The sequence below is a fragment of the Dendrobates tinctorius genome, unplaced genomic scaffold (genome assembly GCF_039654945.1).
Source record: "Dendrobates tinctorius isolate UK_male_01 unplaced genomic scaffold, ASM3965494v1 ptg000326l, whole genome shotgun sequence".
NCBI lineage: Eukaryota > Metazoa > Chordata > Amphibia > Anura > Dendrobatidae > Dendrobates > Dendrobates tinctorius.
Window position 1 is genome coordinate 13,285,838 of NW_027361993.1, and position 23,190 is coordinate 13,309,027.

Genomic DNA, 23,190 nt, shown 5'->3' on the forward strand with positions numbered 1-23,190 from the left:
AGCGCCACAAAGAAATTGGCTCACATGAGGACCATCCCAGGAAAAGAAGACCAAGAGTCACCTCTGCTGCGGAGGATAAGTTCATCCGAGTCACCAGCCGCAGAAATCTCAGGTTAACAGCAGCTCAGATTAGAGACCAGGTCAATGCTACACAGAGTTCTAGCAGCAGACACATCTCTACAACAACTGTTAAGAGGAGACTGTGCAGCAGGCCTTCATGGTAAAATAGCTGCTAGGAAACCACTGGTAAGGACAGGCAACAAGCAGAAGAGACTTGTTTGGGCTAAAGAACACAAGGAATGGACATTAGAACAGTGGAAATCTGTGCTTTGGTCTGATGAGTCCATATTTGAGATCTTTGGTTCCAACCACCGTGTCTTTGTGTGACGCAGAAAAGGTGAACGGATGGGCTCTACATGCCTGGTTCCCACTGTGAAGCATGGAGGAGGAGTTGTGATGGTGTGGGGGTGCTTTGCTGGTGACACTGTTGGGGATTTATTCAAAATTGAAGGCATACTGAACCAGCATGGCTACCACAGCATCTTGCAGCGGCATGCTATTCCAACCGGTTTGTGTTTAGTTGGACCATCATTTATTTTTCAACAGGACAATGACCTCAAACACACTTCCAGGCTGTGTAAGGGCTATTTGACCAAGAAGGAGAGTGATGGGGTGCTACGCCAGATGACCTGGCCTCCACAGTCACCAGACCTGAACCCAGTCGAGATGGTTTGGGGTGAGCTGAACCGCAGAGTGAAGGCAAAAGGGCCAATAAGTGCTAAGCATCTCTGGGAACTCCTTCAAGACTGTTGGAAGACCATTTCCTGTGTCTACCTCTTGAAGCTCATCAAGAGAATGCCAAGAGTGTGCAAAGCAGTAATCAAAGCAAAAGGTGGCTACTTTGAAGAACCTAGAATATAAGACATATTTTCAGTTGTTTCACACTTTTTTGCTAATTATGTAATTCCACATGTGTTAATTCATAGTTTTGATGCCTTCAGAGTGCATCTACAATTTTCATAGTCATGAAAATAAAGAAAACTCTTTGAATGAGGTGTGTCCAAACTTTGGTCTGTACTGTATATATGTAATCGATATTATATAGTGTATGACATATTTACAATTTATTACAGTTTTTTGTGTTCTAAAGTTGTATTCCAATAAATAGATCTTATGTTCTATCTAAATATCTTGATTATTGGATCATAGAAATGATTAAATGTCTGATGTTCACATTGTACTACAATAAATTTTTCACTTAAATATAAGCAATATATGTGGGAGTCGGAGTCGTGGAGTCAGAGTTGGAGTCGTGGAGTCAGAGTTGGAGTCGTGGAGTCGGAGTTGGAGTCGGTGTAAGGGAAATTGAGGAGTCGGAGTCGCAGGTTTGGCTTACCGACTCCACAGCCCTAAGAAATACTTGAATTTTCCAGTGTGGACGTCACATTCACCTGGGTGAAACCCATTTTTATGAGATTAGAAGAAACCCAAGAACATTAGAGAACTGGAGGCCATTGTCCATGAGGAAGGAACTAAGATCCCTCAGAAATGCTGTCAGAAGCTGGTGTCTGACTATGCATCACCTTTTCAGCAGGTCATCCAAAGGGGCTCTAAGTACTAAATCCACTTTTCATGAAGGGGTAAATAATTCTGAGATGAGGGTCGTCAGTAAAAGTGGCACTTTGTGTTGAATTTGGAGAAACTGCTTTACAATTTAATTTGTAAAAAGTGCATTCTTTTGGTTGCTGCACATCCCCTTCTCCAAAAATACAAGAAAAAGCAATCAAAACTTCACATATACCCTCAAATCACCAAATTCCACAACTAAAAACTACAGCTCAATACACACAAAAAACAAGCTCAATTTTATTTTTTTACAAACATTTGATTTTTTTTAAAAAGGTAAAATATTAATAGATGATTTAAGTTTGGAAAATACTTTATATATGAGATAGATAGATAGATAATAGGTAGATAATAGATAGATGATAGATAGATAGATAATTGAAAGATAGATAATATATATATATATAAATAAATAGATAATAGTTGATAGATAGATATGGGATAGATAATATAGATAAATGATAGATGACAGATACAGTAGACGATAGATAAATGATAGATAGATAATAGATAGATTATAGATGGATAATGATAGAAAGATATGGGATAGATAGATGATAGATAATATATAGATGATTGATAGATAGATAATATATAGATGATTGATAGATAGATAATAGATAAATGATAGATAATATATAGATGATAGATAATAGATAAATGCTAAAATATATATATGAGATAGCTGGAAGTGGAGTTGCATTCATACTTGTGGCTCCTCCATGTGATGATGATGCCTGTGCAGGTAGGGGGAGTGGTGGTGCCATGTACCATCATCCTGCACACTGTGCCCTGGCTGCCCCTTCGCCCATCAGCAGCACACATTAGACACATTTATCCTCCTGATCGCCCCCATTGGCAGTGCACTGGGGGACCCCTGAGCCCCTTCTTCTGCAGCACTAACTAGTCCTGAACTTGGTCACCTCTGGCATCACTACTAACTAGTTGTGCCAAAATTATGGGATGTGGTTGCCTGAGCAACCAGACTGGACGTCACAATCTGGGCATGTGTATTCCATTTTTGTCTCTTTCTCTCTCTCCTTTATTTTCAGGCAGGAGGGAGAGAAGGCAGGGGGGATATTATTTCCCTAAATAAAAGAAATCAGCAGCCATCTTTCCTTAAAAAAAAGAAAGAAAAAAAAAAGAAAACCCAAATTCCAACCCTCACCCCCTCGCGCACAGCCCGCTCAGTGCATGCTTGGAAGCCCACCTCCTGGCATCCCATGGGTTAATAGCCGGGGTGCAAAGAAAGGATCACGATTGCAAAATAAACTGCAGTCAATCAGGGGGAGGGGGCCATGAGAGGGCCACTGGGGAATGAAGAGGATCCGATGGACGAGATGGAAAATGAAGACATGTCAGGTAATGCCAGCTGCACGTCGCACCGGGTGATGCATGCGGGGGAGCGGGCAGGGGACGGGGCGCCTGCTGCGGGCGGTGGGTGTCAACGGCCGGCTGCAAACGAGGAGGGAGGGCGCGGAAAACCACACACTTTACGATTCTTCTTTAGTTTAAAGTTTTGCTCTGTGGGGAAATCTCATGCAGAAGGGCGCCAAAGAAAAATAAAAAGAGAATGGTTGGTTGGTATTTGTAGCCTAGGGGGTCATATCATCAGGGGGCTGATTCTAGGAAGAAAAAAAAGAATCTAGGTGCCCACTTTGATTTATTTGTGCTGTTGCACCTATAGATTTATATATATCAACAGATTTGGCAAAATGGCTGGATTCTGCTTTGTGTTACTGCATGCATGTAATTTATGCACTCTCTGGGTCTCTAGATGTCACTGGCTAGAACTGTGTATTTGTCTCAGCATCCTTCTAATTAGCACTGGTGCAGTCTGCCATCCCTCACTCAGATCCTATTGCTGAGAATGGAATATATAGATATAATCTCAGCTGATAATTCTATGTTGTGTTGATTTGCAATCCTGCATCATCATCATCATTATTGCATTGTTAAACCATGGTGATCTGCGACATCTTTGGTCCTGTGTGCATCCACATATTAAATATGAGCATTTCCCTGTACAGCGTGCTGCATCACTTATTGTATCATCCCTTTATTTGCATCCAAATAGGAATATAGTCTGTAAATCTCATCTGTTTTATTATAACTCTCCGCTCTTTGTGCATATAATATTTATATAAGGATGTTTATCAATGGAAATAGATGCAAAGTCATTCTTGATATGGTGTGATATTGTGAATGGTGGGTTGCCTTCCCGGCTACATCTACTCCTGTGTTTCCCCCTCCATGTGCGTAGATTGAAAAAAAAGTGAGACTAAGCGACTAGGAAAGCATACAGGGAAAGCGGTTGGTTGGGTTTACATCTCTGACCCCAAGTGTTGGGTTTGGACTGTTTCGGATAAAATATGGTTGTGGCCCTTTAAGTCTTGCAGGGGAAGGGTTAAAGTTTTATAGTGAGCTTATTAGGTTTTTAATTGCATGAATTATTGATGATTTGCTATATACATCTGGCCAGATAATGAATTGGACAGTAAAAAAACAACTCTAAAAAAAACCCCTATTTTTCCATGTGAAACTCACTGTGTAATTGGCCTCTCCCCTCTCCTCATGTGTTATAGGTACGACATTGAAATTCTATTGTGACGTCACAATACTGTGAGGTGGGAGGATGTTTGTGGTCACGTAATGTCTGGCTCATATTTCGGCAAGTTTTATAAATTATTTTCTATCAGATTGGGAAAAAATATATTTTTTGGGAAGTTTCATGTGCGTCTGGGAAAGCTGGGTGGCACAGTCACCTACAGCGTCCACAGGAGTAGTTATTGTTTTTTAGGAATATAGGTGACAATGAACAAGGCCGCTACTACAACAAATGAGGAGGTGCAGATCCATCTTTTCTAGACTCCTGAATGGAGTATTTGCTAATTGACATTTAGTTTAAAAGGTTATTCCTAAAATAATAAGTTATCACCTATCCATACTTGTTGACCTTTGGGCCATGCAGCGATCCCGAGAACGGAGTTTCTCTGAGGCCCGTTATGAATGGAACGGATGTGCACATGCTAGAACGGAGCTTCATTCGTTGTCTGTGCCGGAACTAGCCGGGCGCTTGCCACCTTCTCCATTCCGTTCTCTGGATCGAAAGGAGTCCCAGCTGTCGGACCCCTAGTGATCAGCAAGTTATTCCCATTGTATGGATAGTTATTGTGATAAAGCTGCAATAATGGGAGATGTTGGTTGGCGATCAATCCACTACATATTTTCAGATTCCTTTATTGCTTTTCCCTCTTTTCCAACCATATGTTATCATTTATTATATTTATTAATTCATTGATTGAGAGAGACTGAGCATCCAACCAATGCAATGCGATTAGTGTGCGAGCTTGGTATAGTATTCATGATGATCCAATAGCTAACAGGGATTCAAAATCTGTCGACTCTCCCAAATACCCCAACATACATATCTTGGGGTCCGACCGAAGTTGCACCCCGCAATTCCTTTGTATTAGGGCCAAGGTATATGTCCAATATGAGCCCAAACACCTACATTTCCAAGACATGGGCATTAAATGGGCATCCTCCGACCCACATCTTGGGCAATTCCACATTCAAGCGAACCCCAATTTTAAAAAGGAAGCTGGTGTCTTGTACACCCTATGTATGAGGTCTATCTGTGAGAGTCTCTCTGTATCACATGGGGCCAGTCTAGGAATATGCTCCATCAACTCCTTCCACGGCTCTGCCATAATCTGCCCCATATCCGCTTCCCATTTTAGTTTTACTGTCCAATTATGGCCACTGGAACGGGACTGCAGTAGTTGCTGATATATTCTAGAGTTGAGACTGGTCGTATGTTTTGCAGATGCTAATGACTCAAGTGCGGAACTTTTTTGAATTATGTTTGCTGCATCACAAATTTCTAATTCGTGTCTCAATTGTAGGTATTGAAAAAAGGAAGCCCAGGAAAGTCCATACTCTTGTTGAAGTTTATTGAAGCTCTTAAGTGTACCATTTTCTAGTAAATTTTCCACTGTTTATATTCCCCTCACCTCCCATCCCCCAAATCCCTTTAATTTGCCAAACTCCGCCAATTTATGATTATTCCATGACAAATGGGTATTCGTGATTCATGTGAGCTTCTGTACCTAGTTATTTAAAACTCTTTTTGGCCACCCAACCCCATTGATTCATACACCAGCAAAATAAACACTCCAGAGGTATTTGGATAAATTGGCCACAGCAGCCTTTTATTAGACATATAACATAACATTTTAAACACAACGTCCCAGAAGGGGTGGTCTTCGAAACCCCAAACCATAAAACTCAGATTTGATATTCCCAACTTGGTCCCCAGGTCGAGTCTTGCCTCTAGCCGCTAAGCACCAGCTCAGAGACACATATCAACCCACCTGGCCAGTTTCCATTACCATTAAAGGGAATCTGTCACCCCTTTTTTGAGATATCATATAATGATATCATTCAATTATGTGTCACATAAGGATTCTCTTAGTACTTTTGCTTCCCCCTGACCCCGCACCTTTCATGCATAAATACCTTTTTTATATCGGTTCAGATGTATGTAAACTGCCACGGTCCGGTCCGATGGGCGAGGCTTATTCACCTGCTCCCTCCCTCCCTGTCTTGCTCTACGCATTTCTTCTTGCACTCCTTATGTCACTCCCCCGATTTGACATGTTCATGATATGTCAATAAACCAGTGAAACTTTCGTCTCGATGAATGCGACCTTTTCTCTTTGCATGGATTCCTAAACATATTATGTCCACATACATTAAAGACCTAGACAATAAATCCCTTACTGCCATTACTGCCCGATGGAAAGTTCCAGAACTCCACCGGACACATCCACCTGGTTAAACTCGCTCCTACTGTGGACCAGAAAACGCTTCAAGAATAGGCTAATTCACGCCCGCTCAACCTCGGCTGATAACCACAAGTCAAATTAGGTCCAACCAAACCAAATGCTGTAACACCCTGGCCAACGACTGCTCGGGAGGAGATAAGGAATTTTAGGGACCTATCCTCCCCTGAGTGCTGTGATCCCAGCAGCCGCAAATCCTGAATCCTGTTGAATCGATTCGTGATGGTCCCCGAAAGGTTGTGGTGTCCTAATGCTTCACGCCATTGTAGGGTCAGTGGGCCGGACTGGGGGGTGGTCCCTATCTTACTGCGCAGAGACGTAACAGAGACATGATGGAGGCAAGTGTCGGGTACAACAGGTCCAAGTTTATTCTCGTGCCGTCCGCCTGACAGCCTCCGAAGTACACCGCACTTCAATTTACTTCACTTATCGGCCCTCTGTTTCCAGGGCCGCTTCACGCACACCGTACTTTACACCGGGGACGTACATATATGCACCGTCCCCTCTTCACTCTTCGACATCCTGTCAGATCTGTCACTGTGGCCGCCTTAGGCCCATAAACCAACAGTACTTTCACTGATCAGTCGTCTCTCTCAATATGGTATGTTTTACCTCGGTGCCGCGTCTATGCTGCGGTACTTTTGTGTCAGGACCACAGGACCACCCCCCTGACTTTCTCTCTCCTCAGTCCCCCTGGTTTAGTTTTCCTCACAGTGCACAAACTGTCGTAGTCCTCCTGTCACAGGAGCTCCCCCTGGGGACTGGAACCCTCCTGTCAAATTTATATCATTCCCGGTTCCCTGTAACTCCGCCCCCATGACCAACAGTTTCCTAAGCCCTAAGCTGATGTGAAGTCCTTTGCTCACACTCCTCCCTGCCCACTACTGGTCAACCCAAGGTACTGCACGTCCACTACACTTTCTCAGCTGTTTCCCCACTGTAGTAACTGACACCTGTCTAAATCGCGCAAACCTTCCTTTCTCTCTTCTGACAAGTCTGACAAGGGTCACCTTCCCTACACCATCCTGGTGATCAATCTGCCGCCCACATGTTCCATCAGGCTCCCTCTTGCTCTTTGCCCCCAGGCCAGCCTGACACTGCCCACCATCTTGTTGAAGCGTCGCTTCTGTCGCTGAATGGGCAGTGCCGGCCGGCTGACACACGCAATGGTATCCTCGCTGAGGGGCCTGCGTACCAGGACCCCGTCCTCTCACCGTATCCTCCTGACCACGCCGAGCGGATCTGCCACCCGACAGGGCGTCCTCCGCACCCAGACCGTAAGCCTTCTGTGATGATGTAGAGAGGGAGGCCAACTCCTCCCCCCGTTTCAGGCCCTAATCGGATTCCTCCTGGTTCTCGTTACGTGAGCTGCCGGCTTACAGCTCATACCCCGAGCCTGAGGGTCCCAGTAGGGGCTCCTGATGCGGCGCTGAACCAGAGGGGGACCTGCGGACTACGGTATGCCGGAGAATTAGCTCTCTGCGGCCAACGTCCATCCTGCAGTGCCTGAGGTGACCCGATCACCGCTCCCTGTGGCAAGCCTTGGAAGGCAGCTTGCATACAGCTAGCATCCAGCGACTCCTCAGCATACCTCAGTTGTTGGAGCATTGTTTCCACCTTCTGTAGAATTAAGGTTCTACAGAAGAGACCCCACAGCTTCTTGTCACTATGTGGGGGAACCTAAAAATGGTTGCCCCACTAACATGGCCACTGTCTTTATAATGATAACTTGTACCCCACCTCTGACCCCGCCTCCCCCTCATCCCAGCACTAGCCCCCACCTTATTCAAATACATTAACCCCGTAATACCATCCTAATCCCTAACTCCAGCTCACTATATTCCCACTCAACCCTGTCATGTCGGCCTCCCTTTTAAGGCCTGCGGCCCAGTACGGCCTCTCTTAACGGAGTAAATTTGGAACAACCAGTAATTCCCAACAATCTCTTACCCCTATCTCACACCTTGTACATTAGTGCTAAAGTTGGTCTATCTCTGTCCAGGCAGCTCGCACCCCTAAAGTATGAATAGGTGTAAAGCGTTTCTTGTCTTGCCAGGCAGGGCTTCCAGCCTTACCCATAGAATCCCTTGTTTCTCAGCCATGAAAATGCTGCATCTGTGAAGCCATAAAGTATATCCACAGATCCAGTGTCGCCAACCCACCCTCTGTTTTCTCTCTTTGGAGTGTTAGTAACTTAATCCTCGCAATACGCTTACACCAAATAAGTTCTCGAAACAATGTCTGCACTTTACGAAGTATGGGAGGAGGGATCCAGCAATCTATTGCATTTCTGACGGGGCTCTGCCAATCTCTGTTCTCGGGTTCGCTGCATGCCCCAACGGTCTACAAGTATAAACTGATGATAACTTGCTAGTTTGGGAATACCACTTTAAACTAAACATCAATTGGCAAATATTCCACTCTGGCGTCTATAAAAGAGCGGTATGCACCTCCTTGTTCTCGACGATGGGAAATGTTGGTCAGTACTCAATCCACTACACCGATATCCATATATTGGTGTTATTTACCCGACGAAGACAGTTCATCTTCGAAACACATTGTTGTCTTGCACCTTCAATAAAGTTCTGCTGCAAGTGAATATCGGTGTAATGGATTGAGCGCTGACCAACGACTCCTATTATATCAGCTTTATCACTATCATTCCCCTGTCTTCCTAACCCACACCCAGGTTCTTGTCAGGGAGAGGTCTGGCAGTCGACCATTTACCTACAGGCTACTTTGGATGCCATGCTCCTTTTAACTACATAAGGTGGGAGATAATTGACTCCACACAACTTTATTCCTACAGTGATGCCCTATGAAGCGCACTTTCTTTTTTCTTTACTTTTTATTTTGTGATGATACTCTTATATGGATAAAGGATACCTTTTTATTTTGGTAATAACACTTTAAAGGGTTTTCCGATCTTAGACATTTATGGCATATCCATGCACTCGTGGACCGCTCATTTGTATGAGAGACATTCCCTGCATCCCACCTGAGTGCTCAACTGTTCTTATTACCTCCCATAGACGTCAATGTAGAGAATTGTACATAACTGGCCAGCTCTCCATCCATTCTCCACCTGATGTGGAGGCAGCACAGAGACCTGTTTTTAGATGGTGCATGTTCTGTAGGTGAGACTCGCATCTGTGGATAAGCCATAAATGTGTATGGTTCACACTAGGTTTTGTGTCCGGTGTTTTTTGAGCGAATACACTCAGAAAAATGCTCACAAAAGCAAAGTACTCACAAAAGGCTCAAAAGAATATTCCTATTAATTTCTATGATTGATAAAATTACATGTTCAGTCTTTTGAGCGTCTTTTAGCGCTTCTGGTTTCCAAAGATGCCAAGTGGTTAAATTAAGTAACCCGACCATTTTTCAGACATTTTCCATTAGGAAGATGCTCCATACTTTACAATAGAAGTCAACGGGAATGATTATAAAAAAATGCCCCGAAAAAACCTGGGTGTCTTTTAATGTTTTGTCAGTGTCTTCACATCAAAAAACGCTGGTGTTTTATTAGTTTTATTAATTTTACTCATTGTGTATTGGATGTCAAAATATGACTGAAAATCCTAAAAATAACCCATTTATCATAAATGTTTATATTATACTGCGGCACCATGATATATACATTGTGGACAGGGGTGTAGTTGGGGAGTTGTCTGTTAGGGCATAAGGTTCTGCTGGGTCCAAGAGGATCCATGGTGCTGAAGGGCCACTTTGATTTGACTAGTAAAGCAAACTGAAACAATGTACTATTTGAAGGAAAGCCTAGTTCTGCTTGTAGGAATAGTGGTGACTCTGGTTTAACTAGGACCTGTCACCAGGTCAAAAGTGGCCAGTTTTTGCTCTTGTTTTATTCCCACTGGTTCCCTGTGTATTCCTCCATTTTTCTTTTAATAAACAATATGGTTCTAGAGTTATGTGCCTTTTTATCAGGGCTATGGAGTTGGTAAGCCAAGCTACTGACTCTGACTCCGACTCCTCAATTTCCCTGACTTATGACTCTGACTCCACAGCACTGGTCACTACCTCGCCTGTACGTAAAGTGCAGCACAGGCCCATCTCCATGACTCCAACTCCACAGCACTGGTCACCACTGAGCATGTACATAAAGTGCAGCACAGGCCCATCTCCATGACTCCGACTCCACAGCACTGGTCACTACTGAGCATGTACATAAAGTGCAGCACAGATTCATCTCATCTATGACCCCACAGCACTGGTCACTACTGAGCATGTACATAAAGTGTAGCACAGGCCCATCTCCACAACTCCAACTCCACAGCACTGGTCACTAATGAGCATGTACATAACGTGCAGCACAAGCTCATCTCCACAACTCCAACTCCACAGCACTGGTCACTAATGAGCATGTACATAAAGTGCAGCACAAGCTCATCTCCACAACGCCAACTCCACAGCACTGGTCACTAATGAGCATGTACATAAAGTGCACCACAGGCTCATCTCCATGACTCCAACTCCACAGCCCTGGTCACTACTGAACATGTACAGAACGTGCAGCACAGGCTCATCTCCATGACTCTGACTCCACAGCACTGAGCACTACTGAGCATGTACATAAAGTGCAGCACAGGCTCATCTCCTTGACTACGACTCTGCAGCACTGGTCACTACTGAGCATGTACATAAAGTGCAGCACAGATTCATCTCAACCACGACCCCACAGCTCTGGTCACTACTGAGCATGTACATAAAGGGCAGCACAGATTCATCTCATCTATGACCCCACAGTACTGGTCACTACTGAGCATGTACATAAAGTGGTGCAGCACAGATTCATCTCATCTATGACCCCACAGTACTGGTCACTACTGAGCATGTACATAAAGTGCAGCACAGATTCATCTCAACCACGACCTCACAGCTCTGGTCACTACTGAGCATGTACATAAAGTGCAGCACAGATTCATCTCATCTACAACTCCACAGCACTGGTCACTACTGAGTATGTACATAAAGGGCAGCACAGATTCATCTCATCTCCGGCTTCACAGTACTGGTCACTACGGAGCATGTACATAAAGTGCAGCACAGATTCATCTCAACCACGACCCCACAGCTCTGGTCACTACTGAGCATGTACATAAAGTGCAGCACAGATTCATCTCATCTACGACTCCACAGCACTGGTCACTACTGAGTATGTACATAAAGTGCAGCACAGATTCATCTCAACTATGACTCCACAGCACTGGTCACTACTGAGCATGTACATAAAGTGCAGCACAGATTCATCTCATCTACGACTCCACAGCACTAGTCACTACTGAGCATGTGCTTAAAGTGCAGCACAGATTCATCTCAACTATGACTCCACAGCACTGGTCACTACTGAGCATGGGCATAACGTTCAGCAAAGATTCATCTCCTTGACTACGACTCCACAGCACTGGTCACTACTGAGCATGTACATAAAGTTCAGCACAGGCTCATCTCCATGACTTCAACTCCACAGCACTGGCCACTACTGAGCATGTACATAAAGTGCAGTACAGGCTCATCTCCTTGACTACGACTCCACAGCACTGGTCACTACTGAGCATGTACATAAAGTGCAGCACAGATTCATCTCATCTACGACTCCACAGCACTGGTCACTACTGAGCATGAACATAAAGTGCACCACAGGCTCATCTCCATGACTTCGACTCCACAGCACTGGCCACTACTGAGCATGTACATAAAGGTCAGCACAGGCTCATCTCCATGACTTCGACTCCACAGCACTGGTCACTACTGGGCATGTGCATAAAGTGCAGCACAGATTCATCTAAACTAAATGCCAAGATTATAAGATCAGGAACAGAACAGACATTTATAGGACATTTCATAACTTTCCCAAATTATTATCAAAATATTTATTTCACATCCTGCACTGAAGTACTGAACCCAATTTATTATATATTTTAGGAGTCGGTCCATTTTATACCGATTCCAACTCCAACTCTGACTCCACCAAAATGGACACCGACTCCATGAATCTGACTCTACAGCCCTGCTTTTTTAGAGTGTTAATTTTTATATTCTTGACAAGGGGGCTGTGCTCACAGGGTAATAATGCAGCCTAAAGACACACTCCAGACCATCCTCTGAGCCCCACTCCTTTGGGAAAGACTATAAAAATTAGCACCGATTATTGCTGGAAAAACACAAACTAGAATACTTAGGGGGGCTTAGGAATACCATAAGAGCAAAAATTGTCATAAGGAGTTTCCTGGATTCCGTTATTGATGACCGATATTCTCTTTGCTAAAACCCCTATAACTCTGTTATTGCATTGCTGACAGAGAATGCCCCCCAGCATGACACCTGCTTCAAAATTCACTTTCCTCTTGAGAAAAACAGGGTATTAATCAAAGAGCATGTAACACCCATGGGTGTGTTATGTACTCAGCCATCCACATATTGTGCCTAAACGCATTTTCAGCTCCAGATGAAGGTTCCTCAGGAGGCCCGAGGAGAAATATGGCAAATGTCCATTTCAGCTTCTAATGAGAGTGACGAGCCCTCAGATAGACGCAGGTAGAAATATGCTCCAATCAATTACTTCACATTGTTAGTGCTCACTACAGGTTGCAGTTCAGGTTATATTTTGCCCTCTATATGCTCCTGCGCATGCGTCCAATATATGATGCGCATGTGCGTACTTGCAGTCACTTACCCCGAGAATGATTTTTTGTATATTTTTGCACATACTGCTTGTGTTTGCAGCATAGTTTCATTTCCGATTGATCCATTATATTTACTGATGACCAGCACGACCTTTGGTATATAGTGATTATAATCTGCATAAGTATCATTATGGTCTATTGAGGGCTGAGCAAGGCCACCTGTCGCTGAGCGGGGGCGTCATTTGCAGCTGATCTATGGTGCCAATCTCCACGGTCATGTAGGATTAATTGTAGGAAACTTATTTTAATGAAATATAGACACCTAGTTTTTGACAAGGGGACTCCGCACAGCTTCACTGATGTCACTGGCTGACCTGAGGTGAACTAATGAGCGTGGGAAAAAATGCAGAAACTTTCCCACGGTAATTAGTTCATCTCATCGCAGCCAGGGAGGCTGCGCAGAGATGAAATAATTCATTCTGGCAGTGGTTTCCATGGGGCTGGTCGCATTAGCACTGGTCCCTGTGTAACCCACTTAACCCTTTCTGATGGATTGCAGCGGTGGACCTGACTGAGCAGCGGAGAGGTAAGGATATGGTTGATTTTTTATTTTATTTTTGTTACAGGTCGATGGTTTATTTTTGGATTACCAGAGCAGTAAATCTTGTCAAAAACTAGGTGTCTTTATTTCATTAAAATAATTTTTAATTAATGTCTGTGTGTTTTTTAACCGTTTAATAGTCTAGGGTTAATAATGGATAAGTGTCTAATTGACACCTCCATTATTGATCGGCTTAATGTCACCTTCCAATTGCAAGATGACATTAACCCATTAATATTAACCCATTAACCACCGCTACAGGGCAATGGGAACAGAGAGGATAAGTGCCAGAAAAGGCGCATCTTATAGATACGCCTTTTCTGGGGGCAGATCTTTGTAGCCGGGGGGGGGGGGGGGCAAAAACAATGGTCTCTATCAAGGCTATTAAAATCTGCCCTCACTCACCTGCTTTACCTCTCTGGTTGCGATTTTGCCGCGGGAGCCCATGCATTTTTTTCCAACGAATTAACCCCTTAATTTAACACCTAGACGTCCCAAATTTTACACACAAACCCTAATTTAATTATTAATCAGGGACATATAAAAAAGACATGAAATGAAATGGTTTACTGAGTGTAAATCATGTGTCAGTTCATGTCGGGTTTGGGAATGATTTTACAAAAGCCGGCAATTGAATTAGCGGCTATTCTGCTATGTAGAACTCTATAAAATGTAAATTTATACAGTTAGGTCCATATATATTTGGACAGAGACAACATTTTTCTAATTTTGGTTCTAGACATTACCACAATGAATTTTAAACAAAACAATTCAGATGCAGTTGAAGTTCAGACTTTCAGCTTTCATTTGAGGGTATCCACATTAAAATTGGATGAAGGGTTTCGGAGTTTCAACTCCTTAACATGTGCCACCCTAGGGACATAAAGGGACCAAAAGTAATTGGACAGATTAAATAATTGTAAATGAAATGTTCATTTCTAGTACTTGATTGGAAACCCTTTGTTGGCAATGACTGCCTGAAGTCTTGAACTCATGGACATCACCAGACGCTGTGTTTCCTCCTTTTTGATGCTCTGCCAGGCCTTCACTGCGGTGGTTTTCAGTTGCTGTTGCTGTTTGTGGGCCTTTCTGTCTGAAGTTTAGTCTTTAACAAGTGAAATGCATGCTCAATTGGGTTGAGATCAGGTGACTGACTTGGCCATTCAAGAAAGTCTGAACTTCAACTGCATCTGAATTGTTTTGTTTAAAATTCATTGTGGTAATGTCTAGAACCAAAATTAGAAAAATGTTGTTTGTGTCCAAATATATATGGACCTAACTGTATCTAATATATAAAGCTCAATGTGGATGTGTATGCATGTATGTATGTATGTCACACGTCTGGACCTCGAGAGCGTCATAGGCTATGTTGTGAGGCGAAATTTTAACCCCGCGCGTTCCAATTCACCAAACAATTTTGCCCCTATCTACATAATGGGGAAAAAGTGTATGTATGTATGTGTGTATGTCCGGGATTGGCATCTGCACCGTTGTAGCTACAGCCACAAAATTTTGCACAGTCACACGTCTGTACCCCGAGAGCGTCATAGGCTATGTTGTGAGGTGAAATTTTAATCCCGCGCGTTCCAGTTCACCAAACAATTTTGCCCCTATCCACATAATGGGGAAAAAGTGTATGTATGTATGTGTGTATGTCCGGGATTGGCATCTGCACCATTGTAGCTACAGCTACAAAATTTTGCACAGTCACACGTCTGGACCCCGAGAGCCTATGTTGTGAGGCAAAATTTTAACTCCGCACGTTCCAATTCACCAAACAATTTTGCTCCTATCTACATATTGGATATTGGGGAAAAAGTGAAAGGAAAAGTGTTGGAGGCAAATTGACAGCTGCCAGAGGTGAACAAGGGGGACTTAAAGAATGAGAGTGATGGCGCCAAAGAGTATATACCGTACAGTTGCTAAGGTGGGGCCCTGACATGGGATACTCGCCACACACGGGGATATGAACACACACACAAAATGCGCCACACACTACCACGTGCTTCAACACATATACCACCCTCAGCGCACATTTCACCACACATACACCAACCTCGCCACATAAAAGTCGAAGCACAAAAGTCACCACTCAAAACTCGCCACTCTGTCCCAGAGCTGTTTAAAAGATGAAAAATGAGCTGTGATTGGTTGATATCAGCAACTGTTTTCTTTGTAGACAGTTGTGGTAACTGAGGCCTATTATTCTTATCATTTCTATGGTGTTATCGTCCTTCTGTAAAGCTGGAAATAACACAATTTATTACCGTGCCAACACAGACCACACTCTGACACAGACTGCAGGGGGAGCCCAGTATCACACAGGATAGGATTAGATATACGGCTCAGCAGTCAGTATCACACAAGATAGGATTAGATACACAGCTCAGCAGTCAGTATCACACAGGATAGGATTAGATACACAGCTCAGCAGTCAGTATCACACAGGATAGGATTAGATACACAGCTCAGCAGTCAGTATCACACAGGATAGGATTAGATACACAGCTCAGCAGTCAGTATCACACAGGATAGGATTAGATACACAGCTCAGCACACAGTATCACACAGGATAGGATTAGATACACAGCTCAGCTCACAGTATCACACAGGATAGGATTAGATACACAACTCAGCAGTCAGTATCACACAGGAGAGGATTAGAAACATGGCTCAGCAGGCAGTATCACACAGGAGAAGATTAAATACACAGTTCAGCAGCCAGTATTACACAGGATAGGATTAGATACACAGCTCAGCAGTCAGTATCACACAGGATAGGATTAGATACACAGCTCAGCAGTCAGCATCACACAGGATGGGATTAGATACACAACTCAGCAGTCAGTATCACACAGGTTAGGATTAGAAACATGGCTCAGCAGGCAGTATCACACAGGAGAGGATTAGATAGACAGTTCAGTAGTCAGTATCACACAGGATAGGATTAGATACACAGCTCAGCAGTCAGTATCACACAGGATAGGAATAGATACATGGCTCAGCAGACAGTATCACACAGGATAGGATTAGATACACGGCTCAGCAGACAGTATCACACAGAATAGGATTAGATACACGGCTCAGCAGTCAGTATCACACAGAATAGGATTAGATACACGGCTCAGCAGTCAGTATCACACAGGATAGGAATAGATACACAGCTCAGCAGACAGTATCACACAGAATAGTATTAGATATACAGCTCAGCAGACAGTATCACACAGGATAGGATTAGATACACAGCTCAGCACACAGTATCACACAGGATAGGATTAGACACACAACTCAGCAATCAGTATCACACAGGATAGGATTAGATGCACGGTTTTTATGTGCAATATAATCATTATAATTTGTTATAACTAACCACAGTTGGTTACTATGCCCAGGCAACACCGGGCTCTTCAGCTAGTATATATATATAATATATATGTGTGTCTCAATGACATGTATGTATATATATATATATATACAGTACAGACCAAAAGTTTGGACACACCTTCGCATTCAAAGAGTTTTCTTTATTTTCATGACTATGAAAATTGTATATTCACTCTGAAGGCATCAAAACTATGAATTAACACATGTGGAATTATATAATTAACAAAAAAGTGTGAAACAACTGAAAATATGTCTTATATTCTAGGTTCTTCAAAGTAGCCACCTATTGCTTTGATTACTGTTTTGCACACTCTGGGAATTTTCTTGATGAGCTTGAAGAGGTAGTCACCGGAAATGGTTTTCACTTCACAGGTGTGCCCTGTCAGGTTTAATAAGTGGGATTTCTTGCCTTATAAATGGGGTTGGGACCATCAGTTGTGTTGTGCAGAAGTCTGGAGGCTACACAGCTGATAGTCCTACTGAATAGACTGTTAGAATTTGTATTATGGCAATAAAAAAGCAGCTAAATAAAGAAAAACGAGTGGCCATCTTTACTTTAAGAAATGAAGGTCAGTCAGTCGGAACCTAGAATATAAGACATATTTTCAGTTGTTTCACACTTTTTTGTTAATTGTATAATTCCACATGTGTTAATTCATAGTTTTGATGCCTTCAGAGAGAATCTACAATTTTCATAGTCATGAAAATAAAGAAAACTCTTTGAATGAGAAGGTGTGTCCAAACTTTTGGTCTGTACTGTATATACAGTGGGGAAAAAAAGTATTTAGTCAGTCAGCAATAATGCAAGTTCCACCACTTAAAAAGATGAGAGGCGTCTGTAATTTACATCATAGGTAGACCTCAACTATGGGAGACAAACTGAGAAAAAAAAATCCAGAAAATCACATTGTCTGTTTTTTTTTTCATTTTATTTGCATATTATGGTGGAAAATAAGTATTTGGTCAGAAACAAAATTTCATCTCAATACTTTGTGATATATCCTTTGTTGGCAATGACAGAGGTCAAACGTTTTCTGTAAGTCTTCACAAGGTTGCCACACACTGTTATTGGTATGTTGGCCCATTCCTCCATGCAGATCTCCTCTAGAGCAGTGATGTTTTTGGCTTTTCGCTTGGCAACATGGACTTTCAACTCCCTCCAAAGGTTTTCTATAGGGTTGAGATCTGGAGACTGGCTAGGCCACTCCAGGACCTTGAAATGCTTCTTACGAAGCCACTCCTTCGTTGCCCTGGCGGTGTGCTTTGGATCATTGTCATGCTGAAAGACCCAGCCACGTTTCATCTTCAATGCCCTTGCTGATGGAAGGAAGTTTGCACTCAAAATCTCACGATACATGGCCCCATTCATTCTTTCATGTACCCGGATCAGTCGTCCTGGCCCCTTTGCAGAGAAACAGCCCCAAAGCATGATGTTTCCACCACCATGCTTTACAGTAGGTATGGTGTTTGATGGATGCAACTCAGTATTCTTTTTCCTCCAAACACGACAAGTTGTGTTTCTACCAAACAGTTCCAGTTTGGTTTCATCAGACCATAGGACATTCTCCCAAAACTCCTCTGGATCATCCAAATGCTCTCTAGCAAACTTCAGACGGGCCCGGACATGTACAGGCTTAAGCAGTGGGACACGTCTGGCACTGCAGGATCTGAGTCCATGGTGGCGTAGTGTGTTACTTATGGTAGGCCTTGTTACATTGGTCCCAGCTCTCTGCAGTTCATTCACTAGGTCCCCCCGCGTGGTTCTGGGATTTTTGCTCACCGTTCTTGTGATCATTCTGACCCCACGGGGTGGGATTTTGCGTGGAGCACCAGATCGAGGGAGATTATCAGTGGTCTTGTATGTCTTCCATTTTCTAATTATTGCTCCCACAGTTGATTTCTTCACTCCAAGCTGGTTGGCTATTGCAGATTCAGTCTTTCCAGCCTGGTGCAGGGCTACAATTTTGTTTCTGGTGTCCTTTGACAGCTCTTTGGTCTTCACCATAGTGGAGTTTGGAGTCAGACTGTTTGAGGGTGTGCACAGGTGTCTTTTTATACTGATAACAAGTTTAAACAGATGCCATTACTACAGGTAATGAGTGGAGGAAAGAGGAGACTCTTAAAGAAGAAGTTACAGGTCTGTGAGAGCCAGAAATCTTGATTGCTTGTTTCTGACCAAATACTTATTTTCCACCATAATATGCAAATAAAATGAAAAAAAAACAGACAATGTGATTTTCTGGATTTTTTTTTCTCAGTTTGTCTCCCATAGTTGAGGTCTACCTATGATGTAAATTACAGACGCCTCTCATCTTTTTAAGTGGTGGAACTTGCACTATTGCTGACTGACTAAATACTTTTTTTCCCCACTGTATATTCTATTTGTATATATTCTTTCGTTTTAACCTGTCATCGGGCTCCATTATATGTCCATGCTGACATGCGCAAAATACCCGACCACACCTTGATTACGGATGACATACGGAGCACTATTTATGGGACATTTCTCCGTATTACGCATGTAAAATATGGACCGTATTCAGTGTGACTCCAGCCTAAGTGTTATTATTTTACTTGGGGTAATATAGGGATTCAGAAGGGGTTTTCCTAGTAGTGGACCATCCCTTTAATAGTTTTAACGCTATCATTGTTTGAAGAAAAGCAAGGAATTTATAAAGTCTACAAGTAAAAAGCGGCTGCAATTATTAATGAAATTAATACAAAAATGAAACTGTGCTCATAGTTTGACTTTCTCTTTAATTCAAGTAATAGTCTTGTGAGATTCTCTTATAAGTAGAGTAACAGTCTCATATTCTGGGAATTTACCAGATTATGGAAAATTAGCATGAAAAGTGTATTTCAATTAGAATACAAGCCCTCGCACGTCTCGGTATAGATTTTGGATTTTGTTTTGAGATATTCTCGCTTCTTCTTGTTCGTCTGATCTGGAGCTTAATTTCTGTTGTTTGTAAATGACCTTTATTTTTCTGACAGTGTGAACGTGTGTGATGCAGATGTCGTGGGCTCCAGCTGATTAATGAATGTTCTGCTAAATTGTCTAGACTGAAATCAGGAGACATGCTTAATTAATACCCAGGGTGGGAAAGTGTCATAAAGACGGCAACTGCAGAACGGAGGAGACAAAACCCACAACTGTGATGATGCAACAGAAGACAAAAATTACAAAAAACATCCTACATTTAAATCATTAAATGGAAATGTGGAATTTGCCAAAACTTGCAATGGGCATGTGTTTCAGTGTTTCTTTTACATTTTTTTTTTTCAAACAGTGCTCCATACTTAGTGCCTACAAGGACTTTGCATACTTTTGTACAGCTTCTTTTTGTAATAGACACTAGACTTAAATTTTGCGAAAATTTGGATGTCATCCACTTGACATATTTAGACACTTTAATGCCATGTCTGAGATGGAACAATATGGCAATTGCACCCCTGCGTCCCAAGAATGTATGGAAATTACAGTATTTGCCAAGGGCCCTCACAAAAACGCAATTAGGTGAAACTTTTATTAATAAATCAGATCCCTTGTAACCGCAAGTGGGGAGTAAAGATAACAGGCTCGCGAAAGTCTTTGTTGCCCAACCATGCTCCTTTAACTAGTGACCACACTTAATGTAGTTGTCCTGAGTTTCTGGGACTGCCGAGTCAAAAAGGGGTGAGGTTTATGTAAGCATCGTCCAAAATGTTGGTGTTTTAGGGCACGCTGGGGAGTTTCCTGGTAGGACGAAGTTTTTCCCAAGAAGGGGGTTGTAGTGAGGCTGAAACGCCCCCAGAAATGTTGTTAACTTTGCCTAAAAAGGGCCCTAAATGGCCTTGGTATGATACTAAAGCAAACCAGGTTTAGAGTCACAACAAAGTGGGCAAATAAAGTTGTGCTTGAGTGTCTAATGGCAAAGTGGTTACAAATTATGTTTATTAGCAAAATGTACAAAGAAGAACAACATGAATAGCTCAACGCTGTTACGCATCTGTCTCAGATCCTTGCTTTGCTCGGCATGATCCCATGCTTCCAGGACTTTATTAAGACTTTTTGTTTGGCCTTTGCTATGTGTCCGCTTGCGGCTTCCAGGACATCTCCTTTCCACTTGCGGCTTCCAGGTCTTTATTAAGACTTTTGTTTACCTTTGCTATGTGTCTGCCCGCAGCTTCCAGGATGCACCCAACTGCTGAACCGACGCCCATGTGCCCACTTGGACCATGAGCTTAGAGGATCCACTGCACCCATTAAGCTTGCTTAATAAACACAACTAATATAACAAGTGATTTCTCCAAATCCATCGCAAAATGCCTCTTTCAGTGACCATTGCAGTCTCAGAAATATTCATCTACTTCATGATAAGACTCCCTATTACATGGTAGATCCCCTCTGGCTGTTATGACTTGCTGCAAACATGGGTCCATAGCCAGACCAACTTCTGACAGCTTTCTTGTGGAATCTTAGCACTTTCCTCATGTGCAATGGCCTCTAGTTCACAAATGTTCTTGGGTTGTTAAGAGAGTGTCCCAAAAAATTAAGAAAATAAATTATTGCCCTGCAATTTGGAGTGTGTTTAGCTATTTAAATTATTCTTGTTTAATTGTTTTATCAAAAACTGTGGAAAATTTGCTGGGTTTGCTAATAAACCTAGTCTGCAATGATGGTGGTTGATTAAGTTTGATTGCCTCTGTAGACACATAAGGTACCAAAGTAGAAAACAAAGGTACGTTCCAAATGTGTAATCATTGGCATTCTTCTTACTCCACGTTCACCCGTTCAGTATTTGGTGAGTTTTTTACCTCGGTATTTGTAAGCCAAAACCAGGAGTGGGTGATAAATGCAGAAGTGGTGACGCGTCTCTATTATACTTTTCCTCTGACTGTTCCACTCCTGGATTTGGCTTACAAATACTGAGGTAAAAAACTCACCAAATACTGAACGTGTGAACGTGGCCTTAGAAACCATTTTCTGCAGCATTTATGGCAGCCAATCCAATAGATATTTCAATAGCAATACATACAGTCATATGTAAAAGTTTGGGCACCCCTATTAATATTAACCTTTTTTCTTTATAACAATTTTGGTTTTTGCAACAGGTATTTCAGTTTCATATATCTAATAACTGATGGACTCAGTTATATTTCTGGATTCAAATGAGGTTTATTGTACTAACAGAAAATGTGCAATCTGCATTTAAACAAAATTTGACCGGTGCAAAAGTATGGGCACCCTTATCATTTTCTTGATTTGAACACTCCTAACTACTTTTTATACTTTTTACTGACTTCCTGAAGCACTAAATTGGTTTTGTAACCTCATTGAGCTTTGAACTTCATAGCCAGGTGTATCAAATCATGGGAAAAGGTATTTAAGGTGGCCACTTGCAAGTAGTTCTCCTATTTGATTCTCCTATGAAGAGTGGCATCATTGGCTCCTCAAAACAACTCTCAAATGATCTGAAAACAAAGATTGTGTTTTCACACTTTATGTATTACGTTCTGACCACAAGCAGCGCTGGCTTCTCCCCCTCTTTTTTTCTTGATATTGGTTTTGTGGCTGACCACCACTGTAGCCGTGCGCGCTGGGTCATGTACGCTATTCTTTCTGTTTTCTTAGTGATTGATCTAGGCTGCTGTTCACATTAACAGCGGCCCTGCCCTGCCCTAGGCTTTATTTGATTACGCACCTGTATCTGGGCCTGGATTGTCCTTTATCTGTGGTGCTGGTCAGGCAGTGTGGAGGTTGGACCTGAAATGTCTGCATGGACCTGGCTAACCTTTATCTGCGCTTGTCCTCTGGTGCCATAGGAACGATTTTGAAATGCTTGAGGTACAGTGTGCATGTAATGAGGTCTTGCTTTTATACATTTAGGAGGCCGCAATGGCACAGCGAACATAAAAAACGTAGAGTAGGACTCCCCATACGAGACTGCCTTGACGTGGCGGGGTAGCTCAAACAATTGATCAATTTTTTGCTAAATGTCTCATTTTTGAATACAGATAGAAACCAATGTGTGTTTTCACACTTTATGTATTACGTTCTGACCACAAGCAGCGCTGGCTTCTCCCCCTCTTTTTTTCTTGATAT

At 42.6% G+C, this 23,190-nt stretch overlaps 1 protein-coding gene across 8 annotated transcripts in view; it reads left to right on the forward strand.

Moving 5' to 3' along the window:
- Positions 1-2,406: 2,406 nt before the first annotated feature.
- The window catches only part of CHD5 (chromodomain helicase DNA binding protein 5), a 231,290-nt gene continuing 210,506 nt past the window's right edge, over positions 2,407-23,190 (forward strand). For 3 of the 8 annotated variants that reach the window (XR_012227155.1, XM_073561775.1, XM_073561774.1), the window contains exon 1: positions 2,407-2,988. Coding sequence is in view for 7 of the 8 variants with exons in the window: in XM_073561775.1 (XP_073417876.1) it covers positions 2,925-2,988 (64 nt within the window). In the remaining variant the exon portion in view is untranslated. The remainder of the gene's footprint in view (positions 2,989-23,190) is intronic. The other 5 variants (XM_073561770.1, XM_073561772.1, XM_073561773.1 and 2 more) reach the window with 3 other exon arrangements.